Raw genomic sequence first — 15807 nt, 5'->3', positions numbered from 1 at the left:
CGAAGATCACCTTCACATAGCGCCAGCTTCCCTTCAGAGCAACGTGACCCCCGGGTGCCGGAGGCGCTCGAGCCACCCACTGAACGAGCCCGGGCCCGAGCGGCTCGACTCGGCTACGGCCGAGCACGGGGCGGTACATTAACTATGGTTATCTCCAAGAAAAACAGGCATCATTCCTTTGCATCAAATTGACTTTGCAGGCAAAGACATTGCTGCTTGTAAGATTTCCCCTAAATCAACCATTTACCAGATCCTCAAGAACATCAAAGAGGTTTAATTGCTGTGAAGTAGGCTTCGAGGCATTCACAAAAGTCTAGCAACTACTAGAACCAAGACTTAAGAAGATTCGGTTATGGGATTGATTCACTACCAGTGCAGAGCTTGCTTAGGAATGGCAGCATGCAAATGTCAGTTCATGTACTTGCCCAGTTAGGTGAAGGCTTTTGGAGAATGACCTGGTGTCAGGAAGGGGAGCAAAGCAACCAATTCTCCTATAAAAAAACATCAATGACAGACTAACACTCTGCATCATGTATAGAGACTGAACTGCAGATAACTGGGGCAAAGTTATTTTGTGCGATCCCCAAAGCGGGCAGAAAAAAGGTTCCCCACCCCTGTTCTAGAGAAAGGGGATGCTCACTTGTTATCTTTACAGGCCCATATGTAAAAAGATTAATAGAGAGATGACTTGCAGGTGGATTATTTGCTGGGGATGGTGGAACTATTGCATTTACCAAGGCTAGGCTTGTACATCCTATTTGCAGAATGATTGTTGTACATTTTTACTTTTCAAATTTATTTTTCTCACTCATCTGAGTTTTCAGGACCCGGCCCTAGTGGAACTTATTGCTCATTCTTAGACCTGACTGAAATTTTCCAAGGTCCGATATAATGTTTAGAGCAAAAAAGACGTCTCAGAGGAGATCTCATTTATATGTATAAATAATAAGAAAAAAAACTAATACAAGTACTAGGGATCCATCTGCACAAACAGAATTATACTTTGGGAAAAATGTATTCAAGAATTTATTGTATAAGCATCAAAATGGTTTTCTACCATATAGGATAAAACTGCACTAATAATAGGGTTAAAAAAACAGAGATGGTGTCGATTATAGATTAGTACATGTGTATACAAATGAATTATAAAAAAACACAAATGCATTACTTAGGTATTAAATAACTCTGCTTAAAAGCAATAAAATAGAATTATTGCACACTAGAGGCTGCCCCGCCAGATGGCTAACCAGTTAAAAATGTTTAAAAATATAGACCAAGCGGTGTGAAGCGGCAGATTCCCTGTGACTATTTCAACACCGGAGAGCTGCTTGTTTCAATTCCTTTTCACCCCAGGAACACTTCAGTGAGATCCTGGAGGTCTTCAGGGTAAGCGCTGATGTGAAGCCCCACAAGTGCAGTGTCGGTGCATTACCTTCAGGGACTCCACTCAGCTGGATCTTGTCACAGGTAGGAGATCTTCTTTTAGGATTGTCGTGACGCCACTCTCAGAATTGCGGTCAGTGGGGACCGCCACTGCAGGTTAAGGGATGCCTGGGGCTGATGGTGGGTGCAGCCAGTTGTAATAGCCTCCTGAGAGTGAGGCAAGCCCCAGGGCCCTGTGTAGGTGTGTAGAACCACAAGGCGCAGAATAACTCCACACAATCAGAATGTCTTTCAGGGGTTTTACTCACAGTTGATGGCAGGGTGAGTAACCCGGGCGTAGCTGGGATGAACCAGGCTGGAACCAGGTATCCTTCAGGCTGACTGATGAGGGTGGCTACCGACTCGCCTTCCTTAGCCCTTCTGTGGTTTGTGGTAACCCCGACTTTTAGTCCCTATGGGGGTCACCCAGGGAAGTAACTGCTCCCCTCGTTTGTTTGCTGTTTGCTTGTCGCCTGGACCAGATCACTCCAGCTGCTTGCCTCCTGTGAACTATGGGCCCTAACTGTGGCTACGTGGCTGCGGCTTTTGTGGTGTTGTGGCGTGGGCTTTAAGGGCCCCACACCGGCAGGTTTAGCAAGGAAAGGTGGATCTATCCCCGCACCGGGATCTGCCGCCCGTTTGGGCCTGGTACTCCCTGACAGTCTCCTTACTTTCCACTACACTGCTCTCTCTCCAGCTGTGTGTGGTGTTCGGGCAGCACTACCAGGTGACCGTTCTCCCCCGTCGGTAGTCACTGCGCGGACGCTGTTAGACTGCAACAGCTCCAGGGTCTGCTTCTGCTCTTCCTGAGCTGCACACTAAACTGGCTCACTCGTGGGACCTGCACTGCTGCTCCTGTCTGAGCTCCACTTCCATGCTCCTCACTCCTCCACACTCTGCTTCAGACTGTTTACTCCTCCTTCTCTTTTCCCCTTGTGCCTGTGTGGCGCCCCTGACCTGGTCAGGCACCACTGAGTACTGCACCCATGCTGGGGACAGTACAAACAGGTAATCCAGAAGGCTGACCGAGGTGTGACTACACAGGCGCATAGTGATCAGGTCTCACACATGTACCTTTGAGAGGACCCCTGGGGATCCCAGGAGGGGGCAAAGCCTTCACCTCCACTGGAATAGTGGAGGGGGCCAAAAGCCTCCATCTCCACTCAAGGGGTGTGGTAAGAGAGCCTGGTTGCTAGGTGGCGTAGGCAAGAACAGGAGAGGAGGAGCAGTGAGCCGGTTCAGTGCAGAGTCCAGGGAGCTCCGAGAGGAGCAGACCCCTACCCCTGGGGCTGTGCAGTCTGACAGCGTCCGCGCAGTGGCTACCGACGGGGGAGAACGGTCACCTAGGAGTGCTACCCGAAACCCATCTCCAGCTAGAGAGAGAGCACAGAGTGGGAAGTAAGGAGACTGCTAGGGAGAACCAGGCCCAAACGGGCGGCAGATCCCGGAGCGGGGATAGATCCACCTTTCCCTGCTAAACCTGCCGGTGTGGGGCCCTCAAAGCCCACACCACAACACCTAAAAGCCGCAGCCACGTAGCCACAGTTAGGGCCCATAGTTCACAGGAGGCAAGCAGCTGGAGTGATCTGGCCCAGGCAACAAGCAAACGGCAAACGAAGGGGAGAGAGGCTTCAGCAACTTCCCTGGGTGACCCCCATAGGGACTAAAAGTCGGGGTTACCCCAAACCACCAAGGGCTAAGGAAGGCGAGTCGGTAGTCACCATCAGAAGTCAGCCTGAAGGATACCTGGTTCCCGCCTGGTTCATCCCAGCTACGCCCGGGTTACTCACCCTGCCACCTGAAGTGAGTAAAACCCCTGAAAGACATCCTGCGTGTGTGGAGTTATTCTGCGCCTTGTGGTACTACGCACCTACACAGGGCCCTGGGGCTTGCCTCACTCTCAGGAGGCTATTCCAACTAACTGCACTCACCATCAGCCCCAGGCGTCCCTCAACCTGCAGTGGCGGTCCCCACTGACCGCAATACTGAGAGTGGCGTCACGACAAATAGAAGATTCCCTACCTGTGACGAGATCCAGCTGAGTGGAGTCCCTGAAGGTAATGCACCGATACTACACCTGTGGGGCTTCACATCTGGCGTCACGAACAGGATAAGGACTAGACCTGTTCAGACAGGTGACCATGTGCCTGGGCGGTCCGCTTGGAAAATTGGAAGCGCCGCCATATTGCCACCATGAAAAGCGCGCTGAAAAACAACAGCAGCCCGCGCTGGGAGAAGTTACCGCCCACGAAGAGGTGTGGCTACCCAGAGATCCCCTGCAGAGTTCTGACCTCGCTTGTGAAGAGAGCGGAAGCGTCCAGAGACGGCGGAACGGAAAAGAAGCCAGCAGCTTGTTGCTAGAGAAAATGGCGTCTGAATGCAGAGACCCAGAGCCGGGCTCCGCTGCCTGGTGGTGCCGGGAGCTCGCCGAGTTCTGCGATCAACTGGAGGCCAGGGTCGGAAGGCTGATCAGAGAGGGACGGACGGAGTTTCTGTGGATGACCGCGGCGGTTCAGGCCTATGAGGGGAGAGCCGCGCGCCGAGTGCCAGACCGGGCGGTGACGACTCAGACCCCGATGCTGCCACCGATGGGTGAGTCCAGTGATGCCCCTGCCAGCGCGAGTGCCCCGACCCCTGCTGCCACGCCCGCAGTCCCTGAGGAGGCGTCCGGCGCGGCGACGCTGAAGCAGGCCGCAGCCACGCCAGGTGCAGCCCGCCAAGCTCAGGCCGCCGCAGCGATGCCCTGCTCGGCCCACCAAGACCCGGTCCCTGCAGCAACGCCCAGTCCGGCCCGCAAAGAACCGGCTGCCACCGCGACCCTCATCCACGCCACAGATGTGACGCTGACCCAGGCCGCCGCCTTGCTAGGCCCGGCCCGCCGAGACCCCACCGCAGCAGCAACGCTCGTCCGCGCCGCAAGTGAGGTGCTGAACCAGGCCGCAGCCCCGCCAGGTGCGGCCCGCCAAGCTCCGATCGCTGCAGCGACGCCCAGCCCAGCCTGCACCGATCCCATCGCGACAGCGACGCCGATCCAGGCCGCCGCCATGCCAGGCGCGGCCCGCCAAGACCAGGCCGCCGCCATGTCAGGCGCGGCCCGCCAAGACAAGATTGCATCATCATTTACCCCTGCCTGCAAGGCCAGAGCAGACACCGCTCCCCAGTCCAAGGAGGTCCCTGCTAGGAAGCCCACGCTGGGGGAGGACCCTGCATACTGGCAGCTGAAGGCTGACATGGAGGCCAAGTTCCCACAGGAGATGGTGGATCAGTACATGCTCCCTCCGCACACCCCCAAGAGGATTCCGACAACTCCTGCAGCAACCACGCCAAAGAGTTCCCCGTCTGGGTCTGCTGAAGAAAGCCCATCCCCAGCACTGCCACCGAAGGAGTGCTCAGAAGAACTAAGGGGGAGAGGAGGCCAGGAGGCTGAGGAGCTGACCTCGGAGATACCAGCAGTGGATCCATGCCCAGAGCCAGAGATGTTGCCATACTCCCGCTGGGATGAAGAAGACCTGACACCGTCTGCTGAAGAAGATTTGCCTAAAAGCCTCACCTGGGAGCTTGTAAGCTGTACCTCGCAGAATCCAGTCCGCAAGACACGGCGCCGTAGCAGAACCCAGTCTTTCCCTGCACCGCCATCCCCAGAGCAGAGAGAAGTCACGGCCCGAGACCTAGAAGAAAAACGGTTCCTGAGAAGAGCCAAAGCACAGGTCAGAGGACCCCTTTGTAGAGGAGTTGTGGAAGACTTTAACTTAAAGAGCGGATATGGCTTTATAGTGGCACCAGGTATGAAAGAGGGCATTTTTGTCAATAGAAGAGACGTCAGAGCCCATCTGCCCAGAGGACATCCAGGAAGAAACCTGAGGATGGGAGACTCCGTACAATTTACCATGCATCAAGGAGAAAGGGGCTGGTATGCGCTAGATGTAGCACCATGTCCTAAAGAAGAAGAAAGGAAAGACAGCGATAAAGAAAGAAAAGACAAAGGACCTACTGACGAGACTACCACAGATGAAGAAAAAGGTCAAGGAAGCAACAGGTGCCGCAGCCCTACAGGCCCAAGCCCTGGTGAGGAGGAGTCTGCATAAAGTTCATGTAAAGTAAAGCAAGTTACCAGTTTGAAAAAGTTTGTTTTGCAACGTTTTACAAGTTTAAGAATGTGCCCACATAAACTCATGTGAGAAATGAACCTTAAGACTATGAACTGGCTATAGCCACAAACTCTCGCAGTGTAAATAGTTACACCAGAGGGCACCACCACCACCAGAGTCAGCCTGTTTAGGGGCTTGGCTCGTCTGCAACCAGGGAGCACGTCCGTATATAGGGCCTTGGCTCACCTGCAACCAGAGAGCATGCCTGTTTATGGGGCCTGGCTCTCCACCACAAAGAGGGTACCTGGTCAGCACCAACTGTGGAGGCCGCCTCTACATCCTGCCAGAAGAGGCTGAAGGCGCGGATCCACCAGGCCAGGTATACCCCGAAGACCACCAGACCATGAAAGCCGCCTCTACATCCTGCCAGAAGCGGCTGAAGGCGCGGCCAACGTGAGAGGGTTTTGGGTGGGTTAACGGACTTGTGGGTGGAGGGAGGTGATGTATGGTACCTGGTGGTTTTAAAAATGTTTTACATGTTTTAATGTTTTATGCATTTTAAAATGTTGTCTTGCAGCCCGAGGACGTGCTGGTGATAACTAAGGGGGAATGTGGCGCCCCTGACCTGGTCAGGCACCACTGAGTACTGCACCCATGCTGGGGACAGTACAAACAGGTAATCCAGAAGGCTGACCGAGGTGTGACTACACAGGCGCATAGTGATCAGGTCTCACACATGTACCTTTGAGAGGACCCCTGGGGATCCCAGGAGGGGGCAAAGCCTTCACCTCCACTGGAATAGTGGAGGGGGCCAAAAGCCTCCATCTCCACTCAAGGGGTGTGGTAAGAGAGCCTGGTTGCTAGGTGGCGTAGGCAAGAACAGGAGAGGAGGAGCAGTGAGCCGGTTCAGTGCAGAGTCCAGGGAGCTCCGAGAGGAGCAGACCCCTACCCCTGGGGCTGTGCAGTCTGACAGCGTCCGCGCAGTGGCTACCGACGGGGGAGAACGGTCACCTAGGAGTGCTACCCGAAACCCATCTCCAGCTAGAGAGAGAGCACAGAGTGGGAAGTAAGGAGACTGCTAGGGAGAACCAGGCCCAAACGGGCGGCAGATCCCGGAGCGGGGATAGATCCACCTTTCCCTGCTAAACCTGCCGGTGTGGGGCCCTCAAAGCCCACACCACAACACCTAAAAGCCGCAGCCACGTAGCCACAGTTAGGGCCCATAGTTCACAGGAGGCAAGCAGCTGGAGTGATCTGGCCCAGGCAACAAGCAAACGGCAAACGAAGGGGAGAGAGGCTTCAGCAACTTCCCTGGGTGACCCCCATAGGGACTAAAAGTCGGGGTTACCCCAAACCACCAAGGGCTAAGGAAGGCGAGTCGGTAGTCACCATCAGAAGTCAGCCTGAAGGATACCTGGTTCCCGCCTGGTTCATCCCAGCTACGCCCGGGTTACTCACCCTGCCACCTGAAGTGAGTAAAACCCCTGAAAGACATCCTGCGTGTGTGGAGTTATTCTGCGCCTTGTGGTACTACGCACCTACACAGGGCCCTGGGGCTTGCCTCACTCTCAGGAGGCTATTCCAACTAACTGCACTCACCATCAGCCCCAGGCGTCCCTCAACCTGCAGTGGCGGTCCCCACTGACCGCAATACTGAGAGTGGCGTCACGACAAATAGAAGATTCCCTACCTGTGACGAGATCCAGCCGAGTGGAGTCCCTGAAGGTAATGCACCGATACTACACCTGTGGGGCTTCACATCTGCCTACGCCACCTAGCAACCAGGCTCTCTACCACACCCCTTGAGTGGAGATGGAGGCTTCGCCCCCTCCACTCCTCAAGTGGAGGTGAAGGCTTTGCCCCCTCCTGGGATCCCCAGGGGTCCTCTCAAAGGTACATGTGTGAGACCTGATCACTATGCGCCTGTGTAGTCACACCTCGGTCAGCCTTCTGGATTACCTGTTTTGTACTGTCCCCAGCATGGGTGCAGTACTCAGTGGTGCCTGACCAGGTCAGGGGCGCCACACTTATATACACCTTATCCATTGAATTTGACTCAGAACGTGCGCCCCATTAATATAAGGAGCAAAAAGGATATCGACATTTTACTGAAGTTACTTCTAATTTATGGTGGACTATTATCTGAATTCATATATTTTTAAAAACATTTTTAACTGGTTAGCCACCGGCCGGGGCAACCTCTAGTGTGCAATAATTCTATTTTATTGCTTTTAAGCAGAGTTATTTAATACCTAAGTAACGCATTTGTGTTTTTTATAATTAATTTGTATACACATATACTAATCTAATCGACACCATCTCTGTTTTTTCAACCCTATTAATAGTGCAGTTTTATCCTATATGGTATATACAAAACCATTTTGATGCGTATACAATAAATTCTTGAATACATTTTTCCCAAAGTATAATTCTGTTTGCGCGGATGGATCACTAGTACTTATTACCGTAGTTTTTTCTTATTGTTTAATTATTTTTTCGGGCAAATACAGGAGTTTTGCCCTCATTCCAGCAGCAACAGATAATTAGGGATTCAAGCGCTAGTTGTATCTGTATATCTTTTTCAGATTTTTTAATTTGTGGATGTATGTATAAATACATGTGTGGTCAATACAAAGGACTGGCACATGACTTATTCTTTCCAAAGACAATACTAAGGACCAGGGGGCACTCATTATGGGTAGTAGAAAGGCAATTCTGGCAGGTACATAGGGTTATCGATAATTTAATGACAGAAGTGTAAAATTGGTGGAGGAAGGTTGAACTTGATGGACCTAGGTCTTTTTTCAACAATGTTACTATATGGAACTATATATGTGTGATGCCCTGGACTAGCCAGGTAGTCACAGGTAGGCCCTCGCATAACACCCGTCCCCATAAAAAGGTAACAGCAGCCAACCACACAAAAAACCTAGTCACCTCCCTCAGAGCTTGATGGTCACACCAGGAGGCAGAGCCAGGCGGTTGGCCACACCCACCGAGGAGTCCAAAGGGCCTGAGGCAGGAGAAAGTAGTTCAGTTGTGAGATTAGTGACAGGAGTGAAGGAGAGCGCAGCAGGCCTGTGGTGACAGGTCTGCAGCGGAAACTGACAGGTGCCGGGGTTGTACCCCTGGTACCTTGACTAGGAGGCAGGCGGTGGCCTGGCCTGCAGGAGCTGGGATGACGGCCAGGTGGAACCGTAAGGGACCGGGACAGGGTTGTGGCCCGCCGGTACCGAACCGGGGAACCGACTGGAAACCGGAGCACAAGTGGGGAACTCAGACCCAGAACAAGGCCCAGAAGCCACTGGATAACGTCAAATTCACTGGTTGAGGTCTGGACTTTAGGTCCATTCCCATCCCAAGTCCCAAAAGAAGGCAACAGCCCACCAAGGGGGATAGAAAGCCCCCGCACAGGCAGAGAGATCCCATGGGCCAGCGCCTGCGGGCACATGGACTCCACCAGTACATACACAGCCGGGGAGTGGACTCCCGCTGCTAAGGCACAGGCAGTCTACACAAACATAAAGAGGTGCAGGAGAAAGGCCAAGACCACCAACCCGGGTGGGGGACAAGACGCAGCCGGCTGCGGGCACCGACCACCATCAACTTTGTTCATCAGAGACTTGAGTGTGTCAGTAATCGTGAGTACAACAGTGCCATCCGGCTGCGCACCGCCCTGCACCGCCCAACTGTCACTCTCCCCAAGCGGGTCCCAGGGCCACCATCCCTGCCCACGGAGGGGTTAACATCTTGCTGCACGACCATCTCCCCCGGGTTCCCCCGTAACTGCAGCAGTGGTGTCTACATCTTCACCACGTCCCGTGGGTGGCGTCACGAACTCAAACATGGCTCCGGCCGTACACCTACCAAACCACCCCCCATCGAGATCACCAGCATCCCCTTGCAGAGCGACGTGACCCCCGGGTTCGGAGGCGCTAGAGCCACCCACCAAACAAGCCCGGACCCGAGCGGCTCGGCTGCAGCCGAGCGCTGGGCGGTACATATGCAACAGGCATATATGAGAATGCACATTCAGGTCAGGAAATACTCCATCAGTTTAGGAATTGCTGTCTGAATCCAGCCAAGGTCATACTGGTGTACAGCATTCAATGCAAGAGAATCAGATGTGATATGATAATGACACTCGGCTAAAACTCTGCTGTGAGCGTGACTGAGTGTCATTATACTGTGATCTGATTCTCTCACATGTGAGAATTGGAGCACAGGTGGCAAGAAGATGGAGAGGTTAATGTCTCCATTTCCTCGATTGTCTATGTCATAATTCAGGTTGCTTCAAAAAAATGTATACACACTTTGAACTATCATAGAAAATTTATTTCCCAAACTACAAGGTTAAATTTCTGGAAATGGAAAGCTTAACGTACAGTTTGAAAAATAAATAAAATGTAAATAACATAAATGTACTTTCTGATGAAAATAATAACGTTCAAAATGGTGTTCAAAGTGTGTATACATTTTTTTGAAGCACCCTGTATATCGGACTGCACTTGGATATTTCACACGCGTCTACAGACTTGTGATCTGAGATATGCTGCCAATCACTGCAGTCATCGATTTTTTTATCATGCCGAATCAGTATGAGAAAAAAAAGTAGATCGGCACTGCTCCATAGAATAACATTGGAGAGAGTGCAATCCGATAAAACATCAGAGGGCGCTCGTCTGTGTTATACAGTAGTGTGAGCGAACCTTAACTCTGAGGATATTATTAGGCTATGTGCTCACAGTGCGTTTTTTGCTGCGTTTTTGCGCGTTTTTGGGTGCGTTTTTGGCCTTAATACTGCATGATTTTCCTTCCCCAGCAAAGTCTATGAGTTTTCATTTTTGCTGTCCTTACAGTGCAGTTTTGTTTTAGGTGCGTTTTTGTGGTGAATCTATGACCACAAAGATGCATCATGTCAATTCTTTCTGCATTTTTGCCAGCGTTTTTCACCCATGCAATGCATTGTAAAAAACGCAGCAACAAAAACGCAGCAACAAATGCAATAAAACGTGTGGCGCCCCTGACCTGGTCAGGCACCACTGAGTACTGCACCCATGCTGGGGACAGTACAAAACAGGTAATCCAGAAGGCTGACCGAGGTGTGACTACACAGGCGCATAGTGATCAGGTCTCACACATTTACCTTTGAGAGGACCCCTGGGGATCCCAGGAGGGGGCGAAGCCTCCATCTCCACTCGAGGGGTGTGGTAGAGAGCCTGGTTGCTAGGTGACGTAGGCAAGAACAGGAGAGGAGGGAAGAGTGAGCCGAGGACAGTTGAGTGGTGAAGTTCAGGGAGAGCAGAAGCAGACCCTGTAGCTCTACACAATTCTGACAACGTACGCGCAGTGACTACCGACGGGGGAGAACGGTCACCTGGTAGTGCTGCCCGAAATCCACCCACAGCTAAAGAGAGAGCAACGGAGTGGAAAGTAAGGAGACTGTCAGGGAGATACCAGGCCCAAACGGGTAGCAGGTCCCAGTGCAGGGATAGATCCACCTGTCCTTTGCCAAACCTGCATGAGGGGGCACTTTACACCCCCAAGACAACACCACAGAGTCCGCAGCCACGTAGCAAAGTGAGGGCCCATAGCTCACAGGAGGCAAGCAGCCGGAGTGACCTGGTCCAGGCTACAAGCAAACGGGCCAAAAGGAAGGGGAGAGAGGCACCAGCAACTTCCCTGGGCGACCCCAGCAGGGCTTCAAGCAGGGGTTACCCCAAAACACAACGGGCTAAGGAAGGCGAGTTGGTAGTCACCCTCACAAGTCAGCCTGAAGGACACCTGGTTCCAGCCTGGTTCATCCCAGCTACGCCCGGGTTACTCACCCTGCCACCATCAGTGAGTAAAACCCCTGAAAGACATCCTGCTTGTGCGTGTGAGTCATTCTGCGACTTGTAGTTCCACACACCTACACGGGACCCTGGGGCATGCCTCACTCTCAGGAGGCTATTACAACTGACTGCACCCACTATCAGCCCCAGGCACCCCTAACCTGCAGTGGCGGTCTCCACTGACCGCAATTCTGAGAGTGGCGTCACGACAATCAAAATAGAGGATTTCCTACCTGTGACAAGATCCAGCCGCGTGGAGTCCCTGAAGGTAATGCACAGCTGCACCGACACCGAGCCTCGGGGCCCCACAAACGCGCAATAGCACATGCTTTTTTTTTCCTGCTTTTTTTTACCGCGGATGCATTTTTGTGCGTTTTTTAGCGGGCAAAAACACTGAATCTTTGTGGTCACAAAAAAGGCAATGTGCGCACATAACCTAAGAAGTGAATGTTTTTGGGCAAATATCATTTTTGCAATTGGGTTTTGTTAAAAATTAAGCACTGTTTTGCTTTTACAAACTCTCGGGTTTTCTGCACATTCATCTTTATTGTGGACTGTGTTTATATATTTGCTGAGAAGCTCAGAAAAAGACAGATAAAAGGGTTACAAAAAAACGACAGCATGTATAGATGGCCAAATGGTGCAAAATGTACAGCGAAACCCAATAGTAACAATTATTTTTAGCCTCATATACAGTGATCTTATGCATATTTTAGTTGCCAAAAAACTGTTTTTATGGAAATGCAATTTATCTCAAATTATTTACTGACCGACTCCCCTGTTCTAAAAGGTTGGGCACAAAGGGTGGATGACATTTTCTATCTCAGTATGAGTTTTAAGTTTTTGACTGGAGATTGATTAAAGTGACTGGAGTTTCGGGGAAAAGATGACACTATGCATTAGACAGCTTATTAACAAGTGCAATACATGGCAATAGGAAATGCTGTTTCCATATGTCTGATAGTTTATAAAGTAATGGTAAATTGAAGTTAAACACTCACCACACTGAGTGGGGGAACAGGCTGCAAAGGAACAGAAAAACATGGAAATTACCAGTGTATCAGGCTAAAGTATAAAACATGAAAAACATTGACCACCAATTATTTCCAGATTTAATTAGAGATTTTTCAACACATGTGATAATGGGTTCTATGATCTACCTTTGTAAAATACATCTGTATATCCAGAGACTTGTTTTACCCGGTTGTCAGCATCTGCTTATTGGCTGAGTGAGTACATGAGTGACCTCCCCGTCACAGCACCCAGTATCATCTTCCAGAGCACCAGGGCATACCCCTACCGTGAAGGGTAACGACACCTTGCGGCCCCATTCCATCACCATGGGTACTCCCAACGGCAGCAGCGGTAATCCCAATTACCGCACACCATGGGTGGCGTCACGAATTATAACTCCCCTGTAAATATCCCTCTTTTACTTTAGAATGTGGCCCCTAAGCCCCTGGGTCCGCAGACCCTCGAGCCACGAACGGACACTGCCCACGGATCCAAACGTTTCGATCCGCTGCTGGGGCGGCACATGAGCAGCCTCTTCTTTTTTCAGCCTCATTGCTATTCCCATTATTACACCAGATAGGGTGGATAGCAATGTGAGCAGCCTCTTCTTCCCTCAGCACCCTTCATATCTCCAGTATTAGATCATATAGACAGGATAGATATCAGTGGGAGCAGCCCCTTATAACCTCAGCACCCCTGGTATCCAAAGTATTGGAACAGATAAACAAGGTGGATAGAGCGAACCTCATGTCTCCAGTATTAGATATGAATATCAAATACGGGCACATTTTCCTACACATGAAGGGAGAGGGTTGACCCATAGTACATATGCTAACATGCCCCTGTCCTCTTAACCTTATAGGGCAGGTTTCTTTCATTTTAATGTACCGCACTTATAAAGAATAACTCTGTAGACTATACTTGTGAGATTTGTTAATTAGAAGGTATTCAGGAATTTATTCATAAGGATTTTTTACATTTATTTTATTTCATTCTCAAAGACACCATGTAATGTTGCAGGAGATTTCTTTAATACTGGGATTTATAATGTGAAAATATTTAAAGCGGTGTTATATTATTACCATGTAGATGTTATTATTTGTAGGACCCAGATCTATACTAGGGGGTTGAATACATTAATGCTGTACTGACATAATAAGACAAGTCCATCATTATTGGCTGCTGAAGCCAGCGTCTACACTTGGATCTGTTTGGTGTCTGTGCACCCACACAGTATTGAAGCTCGATGTGGTGTCAACATCATTACTAGCGGCCATGAGATGGGCACGTGGGTGCAGAAACCTTTACAATATACAGCTCTAAGTGCATTTCCAATACATATCATACCTTTATTATGGTAAGCCAGGAGACCGTGTTTAAATTTCATTGTTGTATGATTTCGGAAAATCATCAAAGCATCCAGAAAATTTTGTTCTAAAAAAGAAAAGCTCTCAGATCAATCATTATATATCAGTATAGATTAAGTAAGTAAAATAATCTTATCATTCAAATCCTATCCAAGTTAAGCAAAATGAAATATTGTATATATATATATATATATATATATATATATATTTTTTTTTTTTTTTTTTTTTTAATAATCACAGTTTTAAATTGGACTGATACATCTATAGGGAATATTATTACCTATAAACCAGCTGAGTTCCACAATAGTTAGAAAGTCCTCAGCACTCCTCCTAGGCTATAATGTGCCTGTTATTATTATAGCAGCCATTCATGAAAGTTCTTATAGTCTCTTCTATATAAGACTTGGTAACAGCCTGCAGCTCATTGAAGATTTGGAGGTTATCTTAAAGGAGCCTGTCACGTGGAAAAATGCTATTACCTGCAGATAAGGGGTTAATCTGCAGATTAATAGCATTCTGATTAACCTAAAAATTAGAATTCTGTTCAGAAAACTACTAGGATATGCCACATATATTTACCAAACTCGATATCCCAATAAATACACCATACCTCATTAAATCATGAGTCTTTATTGATGACAGATTAAAAACATAACTCACAAAAGAGAAAAATAAAAAATATTATTAAAAACACTGGGCATGGAGAGTAGATCATGCTCCAATTTTACCATAAAGTTATATTCAAAAATGGTGGTAATCAATATAACACTTTTACAATATTGCCATACAAATCACCAATGATGCATTCAAATCCATTATATCATAGCATTTAATGCATAGCATCATCAGTAAAACCACCCCATTTATAACATCACATTAACAAACCTGATGTCATTGTATACAGAGAATGACACTGCTCCCCCGCCACACACTCCAACGCGCGTTTCACAACTCCTTCTTCAAGGTTGAACGACGTTTAGGGGAGCAGTGAGCTCCTTTTTATCCCAGGGACACGCAAATTGCACCAAACATTATCCCGTACCGCTACAGGGCGCCGCGATGATTGCACACATGACCGGAAGCTGGAGATGCGTCACCGTCGGCCGCATCATCAGACATGCGCAGTAGGCATGTGATGACTCGGCAGAGAGTGTATATGCCCCATAACAACCGTGGGCACAAATACAATGGCAAACAACACAGGAATGATGCAAAATCAATAGTCTCAGGGGGAATCTCATTTAATTCCATATACACCAACCTCTCAACCTTAAATAACTCAAATCTATAATGCACTAAAATTATTTAATCACATATTACTTTAAAAAAAATGTATTCATTACTTTATAAAAACAATGCTGTGAAAAAAATAATAATAAATAAATAAATAACAATGATAAATAGCCAACCATATACAGTATGTGCAAAAATACTCACCATAATTATTAATAAACTACATCCACAAATTACATACACACACAACACAATCAATCCATTATATAAATATTATGCTGTGAATAGTGTAAAATACATAATTATACTAAAATAAGTGACGTGATATCCATTTTTTTTTATTTTGTATTTTTTATACATATAAAAATTGTGCAAAAATTATAAACATTTAAATACAACAGTGTATACAAAGATTGTCCATGAACACGCACCTCAAACTATCCACACACCACCTCCCACGTCCTCATACACAACTCACACCACATATATCCAACATACTGCATTATACTATTTAACCAATATATTAAAATAAAATAAAAAAAGTGCAATATTAATACTCATTATATACACTCATATGCATAAAAAATCCACATACACCCATATTAACTGAAATACCTTAATATATAAAAAATATAATTTTGATATAACCATTAACAAACTACAATATAGTGCGAAAACAAAAATATTATAATATATATCATACTACAATATGTGACATAATAATTATTACCAATCGTTTTAAAAAAAGTATCATAAACAAAAGTGCATAAAAAATACATATGGAATAGTGTATACAGCTAACCCAATAGTATAACCAAATAACCACATACTTGTACCCCTTACAAACAC

The 15807-nt window shown here is 48.2% G+C and overlaps 1 protein-coding gene across 4 annotated transcripts in view; it reads right to left on the bottom strand.

Moving 5' to 3' along the window:
• Nucleotides 1–15807, bottom strand: part of IZUMO2 (IZUMO family member 2) — a 183716-nt gene that overhangs the window by 27241 nt on the left and 140668 nt on the right. For all 4 annotated transcript variants that reach the window (XM_075327708.1, XM_075327710.1, XM_075327709.1 and 1 more), the window contains 2 exons: nucleotides 13706–13792; nucleotides 12346–12366 (listed from right to left, as the gene is read on the bottom strand). In XM_075327708.1, the coding sequence (XP_075183823.1) occupies nucleotides 12346–12366; nucleotides 13706–13792 (108 nt within the window). The remainder of the gene's footprint in view (nucleotides 1–12345; nucleotides 12367–13705; nucleotides 13793–15807) is intronic.

This window comes from Anomaloglossus baeobatrachus, chromosome 11 (assembly GCF_048569485.1).
Source record: "Anomaloglossus baeobatrachus isolate aAnoBae1 chromosome 11, aAnoBae1.hap1, whole genome shotgun sequence".
NCBI classification, from domain to species: Eukaryota; Metazoa; Chordata; class Amphibia; order Anura; family Aromobatidae; genus Anomaloglossus; species Anomaloglossus baeobatrachus.
This window is presented reverse-complemented; position numbering and strand designations above follow the sequence as displayed.